Source organism: Peromyscus leucopus, chromosome 3 (assembly GCF_004664715.2).
Source record: "Peromyscus leucopus breed LL Stock chromosome 3, UCI_PerLeu_2.1, whole genome shotgun sequence".
Taxonomy (NCBI): domain Eukaryota; kingdom Metazoa; phylum Chordata; class Mammalia; order Rodentia; family Cricetidae; genus Peromyscus; species Peromyscus leucopus.
The window spans coordinates 60,617,892-60,642,643 of record NC_051065.1 but is presented as its reverse complement, the minus strand read 5'-3'; the positions used below and the strand labels follow the sequence as shown (position 1 = coordinate 60,642,643).

General features: G+C 51.9%; 1 protein-coding gene across 1 annotated transcript; it reads right to left on the bottom strand.

Moving 5' to 3' along the window:
- Positions 1-651: 651 nt before the first annotated feature.
- On the bottom strand, positions 652-24,606 carry Krba1 (KRAB-A domain containing 1). Its single transcript, XM_028879627.2, is given in 19 exon segments — positions 652-4,980; positions 6,071-6,181; positions 6,513-6,626; positions 7,069-7,209; positions 7,301-7,495; positions 8,146-8,298; positions 8,772-8,924; positions 10,786-10,962; positions 11,348-11,521; positions 11,948-12,148; positions 12,893-13,042; positions 13,924-14,097; positions 14,520-14,654; positions 15,720-15,845; positions 15,848-15,874; positions 16,517-16,666; positions 17,172-17,291; positions 17,676-17,802; positions 24,501-24,606. Coding segments are annotated over 19 exon segments (3,252 nt in total). The 5' UTR covers positions 24,513-24,606; the 3' UTR covers positions 652-4,168.
- Positions 24,607-24,752: the final 146 nt, after the last annotated feature.

The following is a 24,752-nucleotide window of genomic DNA, read 5'->3' as shown; positions in this document are numbered from 1 at the left end:
TGGTTTTCCCCTTTGGTTTAGGATGGTGGTGGGTTACCACTGCAGGCTTCCAGGTGTTAAATTGGTTTTGGATCTCATAGATACACCCAGTGTGATCATGACTTTCTGTCCTTCTAACGTAAGACTGGTTGTTGGTATTCTGATGTGATTTCGGCTTCTGTGGACTCTGAGGCTGGCACTGATGTCCTTCTCCTCGATTGTCAGCAAGTTTTGGCTTTAAGGTTGAGGTAGCCTCATATTATTCCTACTCTTTGGTTAACCCATGAGGCTGTTGGTTTCTTCTGAAGGAAGATGTTTTGTGAACAACTTTTTCAGCGGTATAAAACTACTCAGGTTTTCTATCCTTTTCAGTCTGCTTGTAATGTTTTGTGCTTTAATTTTCTTTCTTTTTTCTTTTGTTGAGACAGGGTTTCTCTGTGTAGTTTTTGGTGCCTGTCCTGGAACTCACTCTGTAGACCAGGTTGGCATCGAACTCACAGAGATCCGAGTAGTTCTGCCTCCCGAGTGCTGGGATCAAAGGCGTGTGCCACCACTACCCAGCTTGTGCTTTAATTTTCAAGGTCTTGGCAAAAAGTTCCTTCCATCATTTTGCTACCCTTTACAGCCCATAATGTCTACAGTGATGTCATCTTTCACTCCTGAGACAAGTTATTTGTGCTTTTTTTTTTTATCAGTATTTTACCACAGGATAGTCATTAGTATTAGTTTTCATAGTACAATCATTATTTTTTGAATATATAAAAACATCTGGGATTTGCTATTTGACTTTAGCCACGAAGGTAAACTGTGGTCAGAGAACACATTCCATGTAATTCCAATACTTTTAAATTTGTTTAAATTTGCTCTGGGGCTAAGACAATTAGCTCAATTTCTGCCCGGTTCTGCATATTCATGGAAACAGCGGTCCTGTGGTGCAGTGTGCTTACATTCATGAATTGGGTCAATTTTGTTAATCAGCTTGTTCAAGATTTTGGCTTCTTTCCTAATTTGTCTTATCAATTTGGGAAAAGAATACCAAAATCTTCCAAAGAGGATTGTGAATTCAAATGTCTTTCCTTCTAGTCCTTTGGAAGGATAAAATTGGGAGAAGTGGAGTATGAAAAAAATCCAAAAACAAAAACAAAAATACACCACAGCCAATCTAAAACAAGACAGGAAAGAAGGAAAACAAAACCAACCCAGCCAACCAGCCCCAAACTCTGAAAGTGGGACAAAGCCCCACACACAAAGGTGAGTTCAAGTGTAAACATATCAGTAACCAATGCCATCTAATGGGCTAAGGCCTCCAAGAACAGAAACCGTCAAGGCGGATTATGAGGGAAAAGCCTTTCAACCACGGGTCATTAGAAGGAGCCACATGTAAAACCGAGATCAGCCAGTCTGGAGTTAAGTCACATTACCAGTGGGCGGCACTCTGGTGGAACGGTGACCCGCAGGGTGCTGTGGGAAGTCTCCGATGGTCCCTATGGTTACCTCCGCCAGCCTCCCATCAGCCTGCTCAGTGAGCTGGACCCTCCCACTTTTCTGCCCCATGGGTGATAGAAGGTCCCCCCACCCAGGTGTGGCCTAGGGTCACTTCCCAGAACAGTAGGGGACACACCGTCTCTGGCCCCCACCTCCAAGCCAGTAGATCTGCAACAAGTTTAACCAGGTTGTCCCAGAACAAGCCTGTGCTGGAACTGTTCTCAGTGAGTCCAGAGGGCTTTCTGGTTATCAGTGGTGGCGGCAGCAGGTCCTGGAGACTTCCTGCAGTGTGAACAGAGCAACACCACACAGCTTCAGCTGGTTCCATGCTCATGTTCCAGCTAAAGTTTTCTTTAAACCCGTTACACGGTCCGACTGGATCCGAACCACTTACTGCCTTTATCTGTCCTAAGCAGGCACAGCAGAGGAAGGTACTTAACACCCAGCAGATGACAGGCCCTGGCAACTCAGCCCCGTATTGCTGTTTGTTCACTTGTGCTGGCTGCCTTCAAGGGAGATGTGCCACGCAGAGCATCATGGTAGCCCTTTTCACTGACGGACAACATGGTCTCTGGCTTAGAAAGAGTCACTCAAGCAGGGCAGACCAAGTTCCTGTCCTAGCCACGGCCACCCACATCAGGCCCCAATTTGTCTTATCAGTTTAAGAACGCCTAGTCTTCCAACTGGGATACTGAATTTGAATGTTCCTTCTTCACTCTCTCAACCTGCCTTACCCCTGCCCCTTGGCACTGGGAACACCAGCACTGCCCCACTAGCCTGGAGATGCAGCTGCCCACTCCTTACAAGTGGAGGCCGCAGCCTTTGGTTTTCTACTCCAACCTGCAGTGGGCTGGACTTGTTCCAGTCAATGCCCTGTGCGTACCTTGTATTACATTCTAGGTGGACTTCTTGGGGGTGTGCTTTAGTCTCTAGGTCAGTGGTTTGAGAACCTTCCTGATGCTGTGATCCTTTAATACAGCTCCTCATGTTGTGGTGACCCCCGCCCCAACCATAAAATTATTTTATTGTTACTCATGTTATTTGACTACTGCTATGAATTGTGACTATCTAATGTGACCCCCTGGGGCCGCGAACCACAGGTTGAGAAACATGACTAAAACACTTTAATGATCTTTTGTGACTGTGTCTGCCCAAGTCACACTCACCAAGTCCCAGGCCTGAGGGGCACTCAAGTCCCGGATATCTCCAGAGACCATGACTTTAGAGTGTCACAGGGCAAAGCAGCCACAAGTAACTGCTTAGGGTTGTCACGGACAAGGTCATGTCACCCTGAGCTTCAGCAGACAGCTCAGGCCCTGGCCTTCCCAGCTCCCGTGGGTATAGGCTGAAAAGTCCTCAGGTTCAAAAGGAATTCAGATCAACTCTGAAGGACGAGGTGAGTAAATGTGGATGGCTAGCTGTGGTACATTACCAAGCATCTCACCAGGGCAGAAGCTGATGGAGTGACATGTAGCCAGGCTAAACCCAAGAGTGGCCCAGGCCTTCGTGTATTATGAGCTAGATGGTGCCCTCCTCCCCATTATATGCTGAAGGTTTAATCCTCACAGGCACATCTAACCTGCACATAGCTGAGAAATGCTATACATGCAACCCAACACAAACTTGTAAACGGATTTAAAACAGTTTGTTTTTTTTAATCTCAACTGTCTGGTTCTTGAACGTGAACTTTCTAGATGACAACACTTTGTCATAATGTCGAAAGGCTGACCATGCTGTGGCCCCTGGCACTTCAGAATGTGACGTTCCTTAGAGTCTTTAGCGAAGATGAGTTCAAAAGAGAATGAGTGCCAACCAAAACATCCTGTGTCCTGGCAGGAGGGGCATTTGGAGAAGAGACTCATAGAAGATACCATGAGCATGAAGACAGCCTCCAACAGAGCCAGACACCCTCTGTAGAACCAACCCTGACAAGACCTTGATTTGGGACCCCTGATTTAAGCTGCCCAGACTAAGTCTGTGACACTCTTGTACACAGCCTAGGAGACTGGCCCATGTGCAGTACTGTGCCCAGCCTCACTGCGCATGCTCAGTTCTCTTGAGGTGTGTGTGTGTGTGGAAGAGGGAAACGCAAGCTGCCTCGTTCTCACTGCACTGGTGACAATCCAGGTAACCATGCCCGAGTGCCATCCCCTCTGAGCACTCTTCCATTGCAGCCAAATGGCCTTTTCTTAGCAGCTAATATATTTAGTTTTAGAATTCATGTGGGTCAGTTCAGCTTAGACCACAGGCCAGGCTCTCCCTAAATGAGATCTGTGAATATTCTCTCTAGACAGACAAAGACTGGCCTTTTAGTGTCCTTGAGATCAGGAGCAGGAGATTAAGGTGCCTTCATGGTGCCCTCTGCAGCTGGCTCTGTGCATATGCAGTATGCATGACACCCACCTGGAACCTAGATGGCTCTGCTAAGGAGGAAGAGCAGCTGGCTGACTGAACCTGAGCCAAGCAAGCCGGAGGTATGGCTGAGGGATGCCTCTAGAGTGGCTCTGTGCAAACACCACGGGGGCCTGGCACAGCAGAGGCAAAGGGCCAGACTTGCAGCAGTGATCAGAGGGCTGGCTGAGCAGGTAAGGAAGACACAACCCCTGGGAAGCAGGCAGCCTGCGATGGTTTTACCTCAGAGGGTCCTACCAGGCATCCTGGCCACCCAGCTTCCTCAGCAAGCCTGAGCAAAGGGACAGGACAGTTAATGGGCCCCCCACCTCGGATCCCTGTGGTCACCTCCCCAGAGGTCTTTGCTGAGGGCTCCCCCTAGCCGGCTGTTAGGTTCCTTGTGCTGGTTTGGAATGCTGGTTGCTGCCACTCCAGCAGCCTGAGGTTCCGTGTCTGCACTGGTTGCTGGTGAGGCCACAAGGGGGACCGAGGCAGTAGGCACTGAAGGGGAGGGGGAATTCTGGTGGCATCCGGTGTGTTCCCGAAGGGGGTGTGCAGTCAGCACAGTGTGGCCTCCAGGTGCTGAGGAGATCTGCTGGGATGAGCTACCGCTGGGCCTGGAAGATTCTACCAAGGAACCATCTGGAGGCAGCTGAGGCACCAAACTGCCCTTTCCTCTAGAGAGTCCTGGGCGGTCCGCAGCCTTGCAGCCTTCTGCCTGGGCCCGCAGCATCTTTGGTCTGGGCCTGCTGGGGCCCTTCTGCCTCCAGTAGGGTAGGTGTCTGCGGTCCAGTCTGTTGGCCCAGTGAGGTCTCCGGGGGAGGGTCAACCGCCAGGAAGCCTGGCCTTTTGGTCCAAGGCTCTGTGGGCGCCTTCCCAGCCGGTCCATCTGGGTCCTCATGGTGGCCACTTCCTGAGTCAGGCCTGCCAAGGCTGACGCAAGCTGATCCAGCTTGTCCGTGAGGGCAGTACCAAGGCTGTGCAACTCCTGCTGCAGGAATCTGCCACAGGGGCATGGTGTCTGGAAAGAAGCGGGTGGCCACTTTGACAAGACAGCTGTGGGAAGGGGAGACTTGCTAGGTGGCTCCGGAGGGTCCCCAGAGAGCAGCTTCCCTTGAGTCCTGGCTGAAACCAGAGAAAGAGTGGGTAAGAGTACTTAGGTTGTAAGGGCCTTCTCTCTGGCCCCAGAGACCTCTTTAGTGTATTCACTATCCTGCCCCCATAAGGCCTGGCTTTCAGAGAATTTTAATCTTAGGTTCTTCCCCACTGACCCCCCAAAACGTCTAATTAATTCTTCAGTCCCACATCCCCTGGAGTGGGTCTCACCCAGGCAACATGGTGCTGGTCAAGATCCCTGCCATTCTTCACCCATCCACCAGAATGGAAGAGGGGTCTGCTGTTTACTGAACCCCAGTCAAGGCTCTGCCCTTGTCTTTCAGTACCTTTAGGGCTGCAGACAGGGAAGGACAGGCGACGGCCCAAGTGGCCCAAGGACCCACACCTGGTCTCACTAAGTTCTTGAACTAAAGCAAGGATCTGAAATTGAGGCAGGAGGATCACATGTTCCAAGTGGCCTAGGTTACTTGTCTCCCACAAGACTTTTGAAACCTTATCTCAAGCGAAAACTAACAACTAAACATCACAAAACAAAGTAAGAATGTGGTCTGATGCTTCATCTGAGGGAGGGCGGCCAGGGCTCTTAACAAACCTTGCACTCTCGGAGGAGTCAAAGCTCACAGGCAAAGAAGGTGCCCAGCACACGCACATGCACATGCACACACGCACATGCAAGCCAGCGAGGGCAGCGGCACAGACCCCGCGTCCTGCAAACCTGTGGTGCTTTCCCAGCACGGCTCCGGGTACAGATGCGTCACCCTGCCTGTTGTCACTGTGGGTCCCTGAACAAGGCGATGGGAAGCCCATGCTTTGTGCAGGACCCCAGCCAGGCCACTCAACAGTGCTGAGGTTCAGTTCCCTCAAACCCAAACTTGGACTCCAGATGCTTCTCAATGCCTCTAAAAGGAGAGCCTGTGGGCTTTTATGAAAACCCTGAAGTAAAGTGAACCACGTACCTTAGTGGCTTCAGTATAAGATTTTCCTACCCATAATCAATGATGAACTTGGAGCATGCTTACTTCCTTAGGCTGGAACCTGGGTTCTGATTTCCCCAGAGGCCACTAAAGCACAGCAAATGCTGGAGAAGCCACCAGCTCACCTGTGGCACTGGGTTGCCCATGTCCAGGCTCCAGGTTACTGGTGTCTTCAGCACCCTTGGGCTCAGGCCTTTCTTCCAGCTGAGAGGCAGGCCATGGGCACCCAGCTGCCTCTGCAGAAAGAACATCGAGCACTTGGGACAAGGACAGTTCTGGCAGTACCACTCCACATGGGGCTGTCCTCATGGAGCCACACCCCCACTCCCACCCTCCCCCCAATGACAAATGTGCAACTTTTAAACAACGATTAAATCAGGTGCAAGACGCTGGGGAGACCAACGCTGGTGGGCTGGCCTGCTGGGCCATGTGGGAACCCCTCCACCATTTCCTGCAAATCCTCAGCGACTCGTAAGGAAATGTGAGTGTGGCTCATCCTGAGTCCTACATAGGTGGTAGCCAAGGCCTGGGAGCAGCAGCTTCCGAAGACGATTCCCTGGCCCCTACCTCCTCCTCCTCCTTTTACTTCAGCACTGCTGACAGGGCCAGGCTGGCATGTGTGCTCTGCAGCTCCTTCTCTTCTGGGTGACTGGGTCTTGACTCCTGTCCCTTCTGCTCTTCCTGTTAGGAACAAAGTCTGGGTCACAGCCAGAAGAACTTTCCAAGAAGTTCTGTTCTCACTGTGTGTGATCAGACCCAGCCTCACACATGTTAGACAAGTGCTTTAGCACTGAAAAAGACCACTGTTGATGTTTTGTTAATTGCCAAGTTTTAAAAATGTTACTGGATACTAACTATAAGGCATATATATGTGTATGCATATATATATGCATGTATTAATGAGCATATATGCAGATAGTATGTTCATATCATTCAGTGGTTTACCCAGATTTCCTTACAGAACACAGCCCTGGGCTCAGCTTCCCTCACAGGATCTAAAGTATAACAAATTATGGGGATGTTTTAAGGAGAGTCAACAGAATGACAACCAAACCCAGAGAATGAAGTCTGGACCTTTGGACCATGGGGACATGTTGCTGTCATCCAGAGACTCCAGACTTACCTGTATCGAGGCTGCTGCAGTCCCTGGACTCTGGTCTGTCCGGGTCTTCAGCAAGACAGCTATTGTTGTTGACTCCTGGGAACGTTGCAGGGACAGGGCACAGAGGGACAGGACCCTTGCTGGAGGGAAGGTGGTCTTTCTCTGTGTCATGAGTAAGCTAGCATCAGAGTGCTGACAGGCACCTCCGAGATCAGCTCACCGCCACCACCCACCCCCACGCCAGCAGACTCACTCGGGAGGGGTGGCTGCCAGAATGCAGGCTCTGGCCTCAGGTCTTCTCCATCAGAGCTGCTGAAGCTGGAGCTGGAGCAGGGGCTGGGACTGGGGTCAGGACCAGTCACACAGGTGAAACGCAGGGGTCGCACGGGCAAGATCCCCCTCAGAGAGCTCTCCAGGCAGTGCAGAGGGGAGGGCATGGTGGCTGTCTCTAAACAAAGGAGAAAAGAGTTCACTGCCCAGTTCCTGACAGCACAGTTTTGGTGGCCAGGCACTTAGGATGCATCTTTTTCCACTCAGCCACAGCCCACTTGGGCTCTGGTGGACCCTGAACAATTTACTTTCTGGTCGTAGGTAGAGAGAAACAAACCCAGAGGCTAGTCATGTCCCCAGACAAGTGAGCTGGGGAACTTTCCGGAAGTTCCAAGTCCCTAGAAGCTATTCCTGGTCAGGTTCCAATTAGGTCCTGAGTCTTGCATGCGAGGCAGCCCTTCCCACTGGGCAGACTGCAACCCTCCCCTCAGCAGACCCTCTACCCAGCACTATGCAAGCGTTCAGTGAGGACCACTGATGAGCGAGGTCATCCTTCCACCCCTGGAGACTAGAATGGTCCTGCTGGAGCAGTCTGTACTCAACAGTGTGTACAGGGTACCCTTCAATCCCAGCAGTGTCTCCACTTCAGATACCCCAAGGAAGCCAAACATCCTGTTCTTTCTTAGTCCACTCTGTTCGGTCCACATCTTTATCCATGCAAGGGCAGGAGAGTAGGGAAGGAACAGAAACACAGAAAAGGGAAGGGCTATTGCCTTGGCAAAAACTCACTAGGGGGAAACGCTGGTGTCAACACAGAAGGCGGCTCACCATCTTTCGGCCACTGCCACGGTCCTGGCCTGGCAGTCACTTGGTGGCAGGTGGAGGGGCAGGTCTGTGGACTGCCTAGACGGAGACTCCTGCTGGGCACTTCTCCCCGACCCTGTCCAAGGTGGGGTGGCTCACAGGCCTCGCCCCTCGGTCCTGTTTTAATGAGAAGAGTTCTGACGTCCTACGGGACCTCATACTCCCACAGAATGGACAGCATTTCTAACACGACCAGGCATTTAGCACACAAGTTTCAGGTCACTACACCAGCCCAAACCCCTGGGACCTCTCTACTCCCAACCCAAGCTACAGAGAATCCCAGGAGGTGTATAACTCAGTGCCCAGACAACAAGGGATGACACAGTCACAACCGAGACACTGGTCAGCAAAGCTCTGGCTCAGTGGAGCAGCAGGCAGGGCCTCCACATCCTGGACTCTGACTGTGAGTCTGCATGAGTGGGGAGACTAGGCTGGCTGACTTTCTGGCCCCCAGCCTCGGCTCAGGCCTGTCTCCAGAGCATCCTCTCAGCTCAGCTGAGATCTGGCCCGAGGGCTGCTACCCTGCTGCCAAAGCCGCAGTGCAGGAGGGACGGCTCTTCTCCCAGCTACCTACAAATACCATTTGTTACCGTCAGTGTCTGCAGTCCAGTTCCTGGGCTCTGTTCTCTTCGACCCCCTGTCTGCAGTCAAGGAGCAAGGCCAGGCAGCCTGTGGCCTGGGAATAGGGATCTCTCTTAGACAGTTCTCCAGGCCTTGGAGTGGAGAGCTTCCTGGTGGATATCCTGTAGTCAAACATGAACAGTCTTGGATGGGTAGCCAGTGCTCTGTGAATCCCTGGAGCCCGTCTCTTCTGCCCTGACCAGGGCAGAGGAAGGAGGCACAGAATATAGGATATGTTCAGGGAGCTCAGGGCCCCGGATGAAGACATGGCTCCAAGCACTTGTCAGCCTTGGCCTGGGGTAGCCCTGCTCAGGCTGCCCTGGAAGAAGCCTACACAGAAGTCTGCCTTGGGGGCTGGAATGAGATAGTCTAGTCACAGGCGTCTAGTTTAGCACAAGAGCTGTCACTATGCCAAGGAGAGATGCTGCCTGCTCAGTGCGCAGGACATCCTAACAATCAAATGTGCACGAGTCTTCTTTTACCCCCCAAGGAGGGCAATGATGCAGGCCTTCTTGCCGCTCAGTATCACATCTGGGCACAGGAGGTCTAATTCTCCATAGGTTTCAGATACATTTAAAAACTAGTACTCCTACTGATAGAGTCTTGTGTAATAAGGAGCTAGATGATGTGAAATTCTAGAGGGATAAGGTAAGCAGACAGTACTAGTCATGAGGCCACGAGGCACCTGTTGTCTACTCTGGAAGCAGGCAGAGATTATAAGCAAGAGACGATCACGTGGGGTTGGTATAGCATAGCATAGCACGGAAGTACAAACCACAGCAGGCAAAGGTGCTTGGCACCAAGCACACTTGAGTTTGAGCTCTAGAACACATACAGTGTTGGAAAATTGAGAACTGACTCTTCCAAGTTGTCCTCGGACCACATGTATGCCACGGTACACACGGGAGGGCAATGAAAGCTGAGGGGCATTTGAGTTCTATATGGGGGGGGTGTTTCCTCAGTAGGATTCAGAAAAGAGAAAGCAGGCGCTATAATGAAGGCAGTCTCCCAAATGCTACAAGAGTAACTCCAGCTTGTAGCAATATGTCACTTAGCTCTTCTATGTGCCAGACAAGAGCAAAGTAAGCCATCCTGCCCACAATTAGGCAGTGTTTGGCAAGACCGACAGAATCTCAGATCAGGGCAAGAGCAGGGTATACATGAATGTGCAACTTGCCCAGCGTCTGGCTCTGTCTGTGCCTCCTGTCGTCGGGGCCTGTATTCAGCTCTGCTGCTTTAACACTGGGCAGCAGCACTCCAAGCCCAGCTTTACTGACTCCGCTGTACACTGAGAGCCAAATAAATCAGGAGCTTGGTGGGTGTGGGCTTGGGGACTCTGAAAAAATGCCGCTGTTGACAGTCATCCACAGTGCCTGAGAAACCTCAGGTAAACTCGTTTAACTCATCAGGGTAAACTAGAATGAGTCACTCTGGGCTGCTGGTGCCACGCCACTGAGACAGATGTCAATTTATGTTGCCAGGCCTTTAACAATGGATGTGGCCAGGGCACAGTTGGGCAGATGCACTGGGTATCCACCCACAGGAGAAGACAGACATGATGGTTCCAAGAGAAAAGGCAAAGGGGGATGCTGAGAGAGCTCCAGAAGACCCCAAGTCCCCAAGAGTGACTTCCTTTGGCAGGGCCCAGGGAGGTACAGATTAGTGAGTACAGTTCCGCAGGCGGTTTTCCAAGATCTGCACTGTCCCCTCTGCTGGAGGTCATTTAGTACTATAGACACTTCTTTTTGTCCGTGATAGGGAAGGGTTTAGTGTAAGGGAGATTAAGGACACATTGCCAGCCATTGTCCTGTCCTTTCTGAGCTAAGCTACTACAACAGACCCCTCTCACTTGCCAAGACAAGTCCTGGGTCTGTTTCTGCTTTGGTACACCCAGTTCTTCTGGCACTGAGGCAGAGATAATAGTGGACAAGGACCAATGTATTCCTTCCCAGAGGACTCCAACCTCAGGCCGGACCAGCTCACCTTTCCCAAGCCGTTGCCCCTGACTGCTCCTGGGGCTCCTGAAATCCAGATCCCCATCACTGCTGCTGGCTGAGGAGAAGCTGGTAGGGGTACCCTGGGAGCCAGAGGATTGAATCCCAGGTCCCTCTCTCATGCAGCCCCGCAAGCTCAGAGGCAGAAGTGGCTCTCTCGAAGCATCTGCAGAGAGAAGTATAATTGAGTCAAGGCAGAGCATGCTGGAGAAGTCCTTGAGCCTTACAGTATATGGCACCAGAAGACCCAGACCGGGGAGCCCCTTCCCCTTCCAGAATTTCTTTCCCATGGCACTGATGAAAAGTCTACCCCCCCCCCCCGCCCTACCCCCATACAGTCTTGGGAATAAGAAGACCTCAGAGCAGGAAAGTGGGTGGGGAGAATGTGGCTCTCACCAAACCTGGATAGCTATTTGGGGGAAGGCATGAAGCAGGGGTTAGGAAAGAAGGTAACATGCTCGAGGAGGAGGCCAAGGGGGGATGAGCAGATGGTGCCCTCAGCATCTTCCCACTGTATGCACAGGAATAACTGTCAGCCTGGGCCCGAGTACCTGCACTGTGTGATCCTTGCGGCTGTAGCTCAAGTCTCTGAGAGCCAGCATCTCCTGGCTGGGGACTTCTGGACCATGAGGTGGCTAGCGGCTGAAGAGGTGATGACCCGCCTGGAGGAATGCCCTTCAGACAGGCCTCCAGAGCTTCTAGCGGTGAGCTTGAGGCCCTGCCGGCTGGACAAGAGAGGCCACCTTGTCATCTCCTCTTGCTGGGCTCTGGCCTGCTTGTCAGACCCCAGCTTGGCCTTTGGCTGGCTGGCTGGCCCACAGCCTGACTTCTACAGCAGGCTCCAGTGATCTGCTAAGCAGGAGATCCTCCAGTGAGGAACTGTGAATGCTTTCTGCTTCTACACAAGGAATGAAGTTGTCCCCAACTCCGAGGAGAAGGGTGGGGTAGCCACATGCACACCGTGGCCAGCTTCCACAGCCACAACCTCACTGCAAAAAGAAGGTCCTGAAACCAGAGGGTGCCTGAGCATGGGCCTGACTGAGGACATGAATTGAGATGAACAGCTTGGGAGGAGAGGCCGGGGAAAGGCTCCTTGGCCGAAAGAGAAGCAGGTACTTACTTCCCTGTGGGCTTTGGAACCCAGAACTTACCGAGAGTCATGGGGCCCCAGCGGGGCACACGGACCTCTCTGCTATCTCCAGTGAAATAGGGACCGTGGCCTTGCCTGCTAAGCTGGCAAGATGCTGGCACTGGGGGACTCTGGACCCAGCCATCTTCTACCTTCACCACGGCAAGCATACTTCCAGCTCCATGACTACGGCGGAGAGGAGGAGTCTGGGGGCATCTCATCCCTGTGGGAAAGGTGAGTGCTGGGAAGCCCTGGTTGCAGGCTCAGACTCAACCTAAGCCCTAAGAGCTCCACTTTATAGGGTTCGGGAGGACTTCCAAGGTTCCTCTGCCTACACAGCACACTAGCTCTGGGTATGATCACCTCTCAATCCCGAGCACAGATGCAAGTAACATCTCTACCACCTTTGGGGTGCTCGGGAGCTTTCTAAGGGATGTTAAAGTGAACCCCTCCCTGGTCAGCAACAAATCAGACCTTGCTCCTCATGCTTCAGGTCTGTTCAGCCCCACCCTCTCAAGGCTGTGCTCTCGGGAATACAAGCTTATTGATGAGCTGACAAATATCCCTGGTCCAAACATGCGTGTTGGGAAACCCATCCTCCAGCCATACCCGCTGTCTGAACACAGACAGCAGCAATCCCCAGTCACAATTACGGTCTGCTGTGCTACACCTCCTGTCTTCTGTTCCATTTCCCTCTCCCACCCCAATATCCTTTCTCGAAAGTTCTCTAGCTCTTTTACCTCCTACAACAAGAGCCAGTTTGGAAAATTATGAAGCTGACTAAGGGTCTCCCACATGCTCTGCTCTTATACAGAGTGATGAGGTCCAGCATGGGGTCGTTGGACCAACATGCTGACACAGGACATCCATTTTGTTGTGAAGGGTCACACACAGCTGTACTCAGAGCAGGGAAACCAAAGATATTACATCTAGCTCCCCCACCACTAATCTAGCGAATAGCCTTTACCTCCAGAATTCCTTTTCCCTGGCTCCTCCTGCAGCTGCAGGTCCCCTGCTCCTGAGGGGCTGGGACGCCCGTCTGGGGCTTCTGGGATCTCCTTCAGACAGTTCAGCAGGCCCTGAAGGGGACAATCCCCGGATATTGGCTCTGTCTTCACTAAGGGAAAAGACATATGTTTCACTTAAGTTCAGCGACCTCAGTCTTCTGACAGACAGACAAGGACTGTCCTGGGGTGCAGTCTGAGCAGCACAGGATCAGAAACCAGGACCTGTAAACCTTCCAGGTGGGCAGCACTTATGCACAGCTATCACTCGGGGTGCAAATCGAAGAGGGCGGGCTGGCAATTTCTGAGTTCTGAGTACAACTTAGCTTCAAGGTGTATCAGGCCTTGACATACACATGGAACGTTCATACACATGTGAGGAATTCTGCAGTTAAGTTCACCCAACCCAGAGGATGGAGCAGCGATCCTCTACAGATGCAAGACCAAAGATCAAAGGCAGCCTTTTGAGGGGCAACCTCAGGCAGACTTCAGTGTCCACTGACACCTCATTCATGTCAACAGAAAGTGACATTTGAGCCCTAAAGTACTCCTCAGAGTCCCACATTAGAAGGAGCAGAGAGAGGGGGCTGGAGAGATGGCTCAGGGGTTAAGAGTACTGCCTGCTCTTCCAGAGGTCCTGAGTTCAATTCCCAGCAATCACATGGTGGCTTACAACCATCGATAATGAGATCTGGTGCCCTCTTCTGGCCTGGAGGCATACATGTAGACAGAACACTATATACATAATAAATAAATAAACCTTAAAAAAAAAAAAAGAAGGAGCAGAGAACAGTGAGGAGAACAGGACAAAGTCTGCTGCTATCTTTGAAAGCCACTGGGCTTCAGACAGCTGACCCTAGGGACACAGGAGCACCCAAAGTGGTCATCTCACGGGAGATGGCATGGAATACAGCAATAGCTGTGAATGGCAATTTGAACTTCCCAGGGACTGTGGAGACTCTGGCCTGAGCAGGCCAGGTGCCCAGGGACTCACCCGGGCAGGGCAGGCTCCCTGGCTCCACCTCAGCTCTGCTCTGCTTCAGCACACTCAGGCCAGGCAGAGAAGCTGGCAAGTCTGCGGCTGTTCCACGGTGCTGGGGCCCGGGCACAAGGATTTCCTTCAGACAGTTGATGAGGCCTTGCAAGGGACTGTTCTCGGGAGAGGTTCCTATGCACATACAAGGCAGCTAAGGTCAGTGTAGTCCCCACAGGCAGCACACGAGACCCTCAGCCATCGCCACCATCTCTGGGCAGCTGAGCATCACCCATACACACACACACACACACACAAAGTTTAGCTGACAGTTGTGGTTCTCAACCTGTGGGTCATGACCCCTTCGGGGCACATATCAGACATTTACATTATGATTTATAACAATAGCAAAATTATAGTTATGAAGTAGCAACGAAATAACTTTATGGCTGGGGGTCACCATAACATGAAGAACTGTATTAAAGGGTCACAGCACTAAGAAGGTTGAGAACCACTGTCTTACAGGGTTGTCATGAAGTTCAGAGGAGAGAGTGACATGACCTTCTCTGACCCTACTCAGCTCTGGACTGCTCGACCCCTGAAAGCCAGCCTCTCACCTGTTCCTATGCCGCCTCTATCTTGTCTTAGGTGGCTCTTGCTCTGGTCCAGGCTTTGAGTGGGATGAATGGAAGTCTCTCCTGAGGCTCCCAAGCCTTCCTTCTCTATGGAGAGTGGTTTATCAGTAGCTCCTACTGCAAAACACAAAGAAAGCCATGTTAGGGGGACTCAGACTCTGGGATCACCCCAGATCTGCTCCCCAAGAGGACAGACCACTTTAACTCTCCAACCCTCTGAGAGTCACCCAAACCCTAAAAATTAGCCTCTCGTGCTGGGGCTATCTTTGGAGGACTTGTTCCAGGAGGGCTGGAGGCTATATCCTGTTTCCTTCTGGTTTAGCTGTAAATACCAAGACTCGCTCATGCTGAATGTTTCCTGACCCTTTCCCTGACCTCAGTCTCTGAATCTGGCCCAGCTAATAAAGCCTACAGCCACAACACAGGTCAGGCTTGTACTCATGCTTTTTCTTCCTTTTTTTTTTTTTTGTGTGTGTGTATGTGTGTGTGTGGTGTTGTTTTTTGTTTTTGTTTAGTTTTCCCTTAGAGACAGGGTTTTTCTCTGTGTAGCCCACCACCTCCTGGAAGCACTACTCATGCTTCTTCTGTGGGCTTGTAAGACAGATGGCACATGGAACCATGGGCTAATTGGAGTACATTTTTGGGGAGTGCCCATTTTAATCTTTATTTCTTTAAATATTCTAAATTAAAACACCAAACAGGGCTGGAAAGATGGCTCAGCCATTAAAGGCTAGGCTCACAACCAAAAATAAAAAACCAACACATTCAGACAAGTACAGTTTTGAAATATTTTAGAAGACAAACTGAGACCCCAGAGAAACTTTAGAGGCTGGCGCTGCTTCACTGTTGTTAGCTCTGCTGAGGCAGCTGAGAATCAAACCAGGGGCACATAGGTAAGTGATCTGCCTGGCTTGCACATAGGAACTGCCCAGAGCTCTGTGTGTGTGTCTCTAGTCCTCAGTGATGAACACAGGGACCGGCCATCTGGAACTGAGCATCAAATCACCTGGTCTGCAGACCAGAGGCCAAGTGTGTTTTCTCATTATTCAGAGATCTTTGTTTCCAGTCACCTACAGAGGAAGCTGAGCCAGAGAAAGTGAAGAGGGTATGGGCTCCAAGACCGGTTCTAGGGGTAGGCCTTTCCAGTGCTGGGTGTCCCTGTGCACACTGGGTCAGACTCACTGGCAGGCAGGAGGCTTTCTTGTGCCCAGTCTCCAGGAGGGCCACTGGAAGAGGAGCTGCCCGTGGGTGTGCTGGCCAGGCTGGGGTGGCTTGCAGGGCTCTCCGGAAGAGAACTAAGCAGGCCTCGGGAGGGTAAGTTTCCACAGCCCCAGCTACTGTTGGGAGATGGAGAAGATGCCAACCGGTAAGTTGTCCTCACATTACCACAGTCAGTGCTTTCCCTGTCCTGTGCCACTAACAACAACCAGGGGCCAGGGGCCTGCTCAGTGTCATTGCTGAGCTCTGAAACTTGAAGATTTATGTCTCAGCCATGTCCTGATAAAGCACAGAGCAGTGAGTACAAAGCCACATCCCATCCAGTCAGCGCCGCTCTATACCTCTGCTCCCTTCCTGTGTCATCCACCACTAACTGCAGAGGGCTGCAGCAGGTAGGGGACATGTTCTAGGGGGACCAGGTGGAGAGGGGAAAGAACAGTTTCCAAGGCAGAAAGAGAAAGGCTGGCAGTGGGATCTAGGACCCACTGGCTATCTGGACAAAGCTCAGCTTCTCTCCCGTTCCCCATCTGCTTAACAGGGACAAACATACTGTTCACCAGCATGCAAAGTACAAGGCAGCAGGGAGGGATCACCAGGTGGCTGGACACAGACACACCGAGAGAAGGCATGGACTATTCCCACCCCCACTGGGTCCCACAAGCTCAGAGGATGAGCACAGAGAGGTCAAGAGCCGAGCCGGAAGGGACTGCGCACAGCCCCGTGGACCGTACTGAGGTCACTCTGCAGCTTGTGTGACTTACCCTCAGGGCTCGCTCGCTCCCCATCCAGACTGGTGCTCCCACTCTCGGAGTAGTCCTCCGTGCCCTTCACTTCTCCAAACAAGAACTCCGGAATCTCCTTCACCAGCTGCACTAAGGCGGTGAGGTGTAGGCTCTGCTGGGGCTGCCCTCCTGTGGAGAGGTGTGCAGGCCTGTGCTCAGTCACCCAGCTCTCCAGGGAACCCTCAATCACAGATGGCGCAGCCAAAGGGAGCACATGGCTCAGAGGATGGAGGGCTGAGCTCAGGAGGGCTCTGCGCCGTTACCCAGAAGTTCCTCTTGTCTCCTTTCCACTGAGAGCAATACTGAAGGGTCCTGCGGCTCCATCCGGCCGTCTCCCTTCCCTCACTTACTCTGGGCCCCATGTGCCGCCTCTACTGTCTAAATAGCAGGCTTCTCTGGGTAGGGGTGAGTGGGGCCCAAGGCAGAGTTTCTCCCCCATGTGACCTCAGGTTTTATTCTGAGCATTTCTCCATGGACTAGACTACAGGCAATGAGCCTCCCCCAGAGGAAGAGCGGCAAGCCTCAAGGAGGCCTGGACTGAATTAGCTGAAGTCAGTGTCACTTGAGGGGCAGAACCCAGGGGCTGAAAACCACGACTAGGAGGAAGTGCTCCAAGTCCACTGGGAGGACCTACCCTGGGAACCACGCTCCAGTGGGGGTTCTTGTCCCTTATCATGGTGGCCCTCTCCCGTGGTGGCTCCTCCAGGCTCTGTGGGTGACAGGAAAGCAGAGAGAGGAAGCAGCTCAGAGGTCCCTGGGGAAAGAAGGAGCAGTTACTCTGGGAACAGAGTGGCTTTTACCCTCCCGCAGTCATGTGATGGCCCAGATGCCTGCTTATCTACGCATAGCTTTCCATTCATGTTTGTGTGGTCACCAAATTCAAAAGACCAGACACCCCGAAAGCTTTGTACACCCCCACTCTGGCTCACAGAAATGAACCAAGGGAAGTGAGGCCCTGGGCAGCCTCAGGCTCTGAGCACTCCCCTGACACTACTCAGTTCACAGAGGAGGAGGCCAGGGCCCGGAGGAGCCTAGGGCCTCACGGAGACCCCAGGCCCCTGGGCACAGGCCCCGGCCTCCTTTCCTGCTCCCCTCTCCTGTCCCTGCAGCCCGCACTCTGGAGGCCTCAGGCCCTCACCCACGGACACCAACGTCTCGTAGTTCTCCCGCATCACGTCTCTGTAGAACTCCCGCTGCCCCTCCTGCAGGAGCCGCCACTCCTCTTCAGAGAACCGCACGGCCAAGTCCTTGAAGCTGATGGGCACCTGTGGGCACAGTCTCCGGGGGGGTTGGCTGCATCCATGCCAACAAGGCGCACGCAAACTGTCCCTTAGCTCAGGGAGCCACCTGCGTCTCCCGGTCAACACCAGGAGCGGGCTGGCGGGCAGTGCAGACCTGGGTGGGGTCGGCCCGGGTGGAGCGGGTACCGGGGCAGTGCCTGGGTGCCCAGGAAGGTGTGCCACCACCAGCAACCGTTTGGAAACAAGGTCACCACAGGTGTAACCAGGAAGGGCGAAACTCCACTCCTCAGTACCCAGCCGGCCCTATCTGCTGTGTCGGCTACTAAGTGACTGTCGGAGAACCTGGAACTCCAGCACCGCGGCACTGAGAGGAGGACATCAGGTTACTAACAAAACCAGCTCGTTACCAGGGGCTACTATTGTCCCCAAATTCTTGGGGTCAGATGTATTTTGAATACTTGATTTTGAATGTTCTCGTGTCCCTAATGAATTATTTTAGAGATGGCCCTCAAATCTAAACAAGAAATTCATTTGTATTTTGTTCTTTATGCACCTAGGTGGAGGTAACTTTTATAGCGTGTTTAGTACACCTGCATTCTGACTGCAAATGATCACAGGAGCTCAGATGTGGACTTCTCTACACAGGGCATCACGGTGCTCCAAAGTTTTGCCTTTTGGAGCATTTTCCATCTCAGATTTCCAGACCAGAATTAATCAACCTGCATAGCAAAGAAAAATCCCACTTACTGCTCTTCAGCAGGGATGACATAATTTATATCAGAAATTAAATACCCCCAAACAGCAGGGGGAGGGCAGCAACAGAACCTCACAAAGCCCTGAAGGTCTGAAGGAGATCAAGCCCTTTCCACCTGCCAGCCAGGCAGCAGGTGAGCCAGGTACTCCAGGCCTGACCTGTGCTCAGGGCCCCTGATCTGCAGACTCCGATCTGGTCCAGGTTCCACTGCTGGGCAGAACTCACCTTCACTCTTCCCATCCCACCTGCCTGCAAGGCTTCAACTTGCCACAAACCCTAGGCCAGCTGTGGTCAGTTCCACTGTGAAAAGCTGTGACACGCATCACCAGGCACATGCAGCAGAAGCACGCAGTGGGAGGTGATGGCCACAGAGCCCTTCTAGGGGCCCCATCTAAAGGCCTCATCTCACCACACACATCTCTACACACACACACACCAACTATTGCCACTTAGCATTGAAAGACTGTAGTGTAGTCTTTAGGGACTCAAGAAACCAGGAACTCCCGGAGCTTTAGGAAACAGTTCTTCACATCCACACTCCACACCTGTACCTGCTAGGTTCACCTTATGGCTTTTGTAAGATGAATGCAACATCTCTTAGTTTTGTTAAAAGTCATCATTCAGTAGACTTTCAAACAGCCATGAAAACTGAGACAATGACAGACATCTGATAGGCATGAACTTAGATTATGGCAGAAATTAACCATGCAAGTGACACAAACAGAATGTAAATATGGAAAGAATCCATCTAAGTGAGAAACAAGCATGATCTGCAAGAAGGAATTGTGAAGAAAATGGGGACACTTCTAATAAAGCAGAGGAGAGTCAACTGCCTATTTCATGGATTTAAGTCAGTGACTTTAAAAACTGTCTCTGCTACTAACTGGCAGCCTTACCACCCACTCCCTGCCATCTCTCGGCTGCCATTCTTGACAGCTGACAGCTACCACTGTGCACACACTAGGCTCATACTCCTAGAGCCCTGCCATTTTGAAGTAGTTAGGCTCCAGGAACACATCTGGCTAGGGACCGCATCTCCAGTGACTGTGGACAGCCAGAAGCCCAGAAGGATCACAGTCAGTGTCCTTTGCCTCAGCCCACTGTGCATTCCCAACCATCTCCATGGCTTGCTGGGCAATTCAGCAGCCTCTTTTGCCAAGCTTAGCTTGTGGCTCTGGCCCACTATGGCCACTATCCCTCAGGAACACCTCAGATACTCCACAAACCTCTAGCAGGGAGCCATTTTGCATTTCTTATTGGCCTCCTAGACATAAAATGTGGACAATCTTAGGTTCTGTACTAAGGAGCCAACGGGGCAGGCCTGCCACTGCTGCCCTTCAAAATGCCTAGCACTAGGTAAACCCAGGCAGGCACCTGGGAATGTGCATCTCAAAAGGGTTTCTACCTAACCAATTACAGGTTAATTGGTTAACACAGTGACTAATCTGTGCAATTCAGCTTGTGCTGAACACACATCTCCTTTTGAGGTGTCTGCCACTGGGGCAGGTGCCAGCAGAAGGTCTGAATGACCTGTTCTCAGCAACAACCCTGGGTGTAGCATCTCTGGCAAGCTTCCCCCAGTGGGCATTCCACACGGGTCATTCACCATTATGCTGGGGGGGAGTTCAGTGCTTCTTGGTGACTGCACTGGAGGCCTCCCGGAAGCTGCCCTCAGTTTTCCTCTAAACTGCCCCCAGGCACCTCTGCTATCTGCTGAGTTTGTCAGATGTTTTCCCACACACAGCTGTGAGTCTAACTACCTGCTGAGCCTGAATCCTCATGGGCATCTCTAAGTCTCAGATGCTCTTGGAGATGCCACCATAGGACCCCATTCCACCTGGCCACCTTTCAATCCGCGCCCCCACCCCCCATGTATTCAACCCATCACTTCCTAGTCTTGCCTTTGGCATCTCTGCTACAGCTGTGTCCTCTGGTCCTTTCTGGGGCTGCCCTCTTCCTTCTCTCCCTTCCTGTATCCTATCAGCCAACGCCTGGGAGCCATGGGGGCTGGCTGGTAGAGTGGGAAGGAGCTGCTGAGTCCTCATGTGTGAGCTACAGACCCCCAGGTCTGTGACAACAGGCTCAGGGTCCAAACGGGCATACACATGCCTCCTACAGACCAAATATACTTGTTTTGCTTACACACTTTAATTACTGTTTAAACATGTTCAGATGCTGCTGTCCTTTAAAGGTCATGCAAATTATGACATAGGAACGTCTACCACCCAGGTGCAGGAAGCAGACAACTACGGGTGATCAGGGAAGTTTCACCATCAAGAAGGGGTCAGAGAGCCAAAAGAATGAAAGTTCCTGTTTATGACCCAACCTTCTCACTGTGACTGCTAAGGGAACAGGAATTATCAGTCATCGGAAAGGGTGACCAAGTCATGGCAACAGAGAGGCATGACCCAATGGGTCCTGCCACCTGAAAGCTGGAACCTGGTCAGCTGTTACCGACCCTGCCAGAGGGAAGGGTGCCCCTACAGAATAGCAGTCCAGCACAAGGGAAGGACTAGCTTGTGGGTCCCTGGCCTTAGCCACATGACGTGTAGACTCTGGCCTACACTGCAGAACTCTTCCTAAATAGCAGTGTGGCTCCGGCTACCAGAGTACCATGCTGCCAGCTGTCAAGCTTGTCCAGCACCTCTGTGCTTAGGAGACAGATCTCCATTAGCACTTGGCTTCCCATGCAGGGTCCACTCTAGGCACAAGAGTGACTGGGCCATGCATAGATTAAGACCATTATCTGGGGGAGTCATTCTCTGATGAAAGGATGGGTTCAGCCCTCTTCTTTCTCTGTTTACTTATGCTCTTCTGCCCCTCTCCCTTCCACGGTGGGATGACAGTGCTATTGGCTGAATGTGAAGCGCCCTAGCCCTGCCCACATAAGCTCATGTTTTAAAAGCTTGTTCCCTGCCTGCTGAACTATTTTAGGTTATAGGAACTTTAGAAAGTGGACTTAGTACATCACTGGAGGTGGGTCCTTTGGGGGTGTAGTACTCCTGGTCCCTTCCTGTCACACCCCCTATCTCCCAATCATCAAGACTTGGAGAACACATGTTACTGCCGAGATGGTCTGCCCAACTACATGGGTCAAATGACTATGACTGAACTCTTCAAAAGCAGGAGCCAAATCAACCTAGCCTCCATCAGGTGTTTCTGCCAGTGTTTGGTCTGAGCAACCAGCAAAGCAGCCAACCCACACATCAAGGCAACCACTGCCAGATGCTGATTCCTTGCCAGACACTGGTCCCTTGATTTTGCATTTCTCAGCAGCCAGCACCATGAAAGGGAAAAAAAAAAAAATCTGTTTTGTAGCTGTTGTTTGCTTTTTAAGAGAGGGTCTCATTATTGCAGCCCTGGCTGTCCTGGAACATATTATGCAGGCCAGGCTGGCTTTAAACGTAGACATTAGGCTGCCTCTGCCTCCCAAGTGCTGGGATTAAAGGCGTGCGCCACTATCACCTGGCTCCATGTTAAGTTTTATTTTAATATAGAAATACAAAGAAGGCAGGTGGCTAGATATTCCACAGCTGTATCTTCATGCATTTTCAGTTTGTCAGCTCCATTTTTCACTGATTTACTCTCTGTTTGTGTCTGTTTCTACTACTGTAACAGAACACCTGAGAGGAGGTGAGTTATAAAGACAATAGATTGATATCTTACAGTTGCAGATTCTGGGAAGTCCAGAGTGAAGGGGCCATGTTGGTTGCGGGCCTCCTTGCTACATCAAATAATACAGAGTGATGGGGGACATCACATGGTGAACAAAGCAAGCAAGCCAGGCTACTCCCTCAACAGCCCATTAATAACAAGTCCAGTGACTTCCCCACAAAGCATGAACAAGACACTGGGAATTAAGTTTCTAACAGGCAAAATGTGAAGGCTATTGTCAAACTCCAGCATTCTTGTTCATTTGTCTTTTGTGAGTCTACTTAGTGTTAAGTTGGTCCTCTTGAGAGCCATAACCTAAGGTGCCCTGAATGACAATATATTAGTTAGGAGACTTCAGCCAAACAGCTGACCCATCTGAGCCTTAGCAAACTCATCTGTAATAGTGGATCATGTCCTGGTTCATAGGGATAGTGCAGACAAAATGAATAGGCAAAATGTCTAGAATAAACGCTGGAGTACATAAAGTGCTAGACTGGTCTGCCTAATATCCATTTACAGAGCGTGACTCGCCACCTCAGGCTCTTCTAAACACCACTCCTGACTTGGGTGGGGGGTGATGTGAGGCTCTTTATCTCAAGGCTAAATATATCTGGCTCCTTTAGGCCTTTGTGTGTGCTATTTTCCAGACCTCTCTCCATCCTAGCCTCAAAAGGAAATCTTCACTGACAATGTTTTTTATAAAATGTGAATGAGAACTGGCCGTGACTCCTGATGCTTCCTTCAGAGGTTTCCCAAACAGAAGTGGAAGTGGGGATGTTGGTCAGATGGTAAAGTGTTTGCCTAGCATGTTCTGGGACTGACCCCCAGTGCTACCACAAGCCAGATATAGTGGCACATGCCTATAATTCCAGGTGGTTATAGGAGGATCAAAAGTTCAAGGTCCTATTCAGCACACGAAACCCTGTCTCCAAAACAAGTAAATAGATAGATAATAAATAAATAAAAATAAAAAGTGAAGAGTGAAAAGTGTATGTGAGGGAGAGGGAGTGGGAAGAGGAAGGGAAGAGACAGAGGGCATGGGGAGATTGACTCAGGAAGACAGCTACCACTGGCCTGCCATCTGGGCTCCTGCCCCCGTTCATCAGAAGAAAAGCTTCTGGAGCTAACTAGGACCACGGTGGATGACCAACCTCATGGCTGCCATGATGGACCTCCTAAAAACTGCTTTTACGGTGTTGTCTCTGTAAGAAACTGCAGTTTCAGCACTCACAGGATGGGTCTGTCTATTGCAGTCTGTCAGCCTAGCCCCACTGCCCCAGCATGCCCCAGGCTACCAGGTCAGATCCTGTACCATGCTACCACTCACTGTCCCCACCTGCAAACTGTGCACACACCCCTGTGATTCTTGGAGTCAAACTGAACACAAAGAGTGCAGGCCTTCCCTATCCCTCTCCATCAGACTGTGACCTTCTTGCATTCCCATTGACCATGCCTGACCATCTTCTCCACGCAGCTACACAGTATGAGGCTACATCCTTCCTTGAACATCAGGTCTGAGAGATCCACGGTCCAACTCCCTCTGGATTGAGAATGAGAAACCCAAATATCCAGTCTCTAGGATGGGGTCAGTGAGCATTTCTGTGGAAGAGTGTGCTTGGGTTGCCTGTCGGCTAAAGCTACAAAGGACACTCCAGGGCCAGGCAACATCCCATTTACCTTACGATACTTGTGGGGTACTAGTAATATCTAGCCACACGCTGTTCTAAACACCCCAACACAGCTGCCTAAGTCTGGCCAAAGCTCATGGGCAACAAGATTGGACATCTGACTCTGGGTGTCTACCCAGAAGGCAGTGCAGTAACTGCTCTGGCATCTTCACAGCCTACGACCCTGCCCAAACTGTGCCTAGGCCACAACAGCAGATAGGGCTCTTCTTCCAGCTCTGGGACCGACACATTTTACCAGCAGAACTTGGATCTGTTTTCTTTCTCCCCACTTTCTTGGCCCCATTCCCCGGGATTCCGTATCTTAACAAAAGTAAATGTCAGATTTAGTTATCCCCTCAAGTCCCGCTCAGGCCTCAATCGTGCACACCCTCTCATGATATCTTGTACTGAAAAGCCCAAGGAATGAGCTCTCCAGGTAGAAAAAGAGCTCCAGGTCCGTGTTCCTGGGGGAAGGGGAGAGCCCTAGACTTCTGGCCAGGGAATCCTGGGCATCTGGCCGGTCTGGCTGGGCTCACCCAAGCTCAAAGTCGGCGGTGACGGCTCCTTTCAGGCCCGTCGCCCAGGGGGCCGCGTTGCACCGAGAAGCCCGGTCGAGGCGTCCGTCGGTCCGCAACGGCTCGCCTTACCTGGAGCGCCATGGCGGAACTCAGCTTCGCGACTCCCCGGCCCACCCAGCTTCCGGCGCGGCTCCGGCAGGAGGCTGCACCGAGACCCTCGAGACCCTCGAGGACAGCGGCCCAGCTCCGCACGACAGGAGGCGGGGCCGGGGGCCGGGCCGCGCGGGGAGCCGCAGTGTTGGCTCGCCTGGGTCAGCCCCGCGCCTCGCATCGCGGGAGGGGGTGGTCCCGCTTCCGCCCGCAGCCCCCGGCCTCACGGCG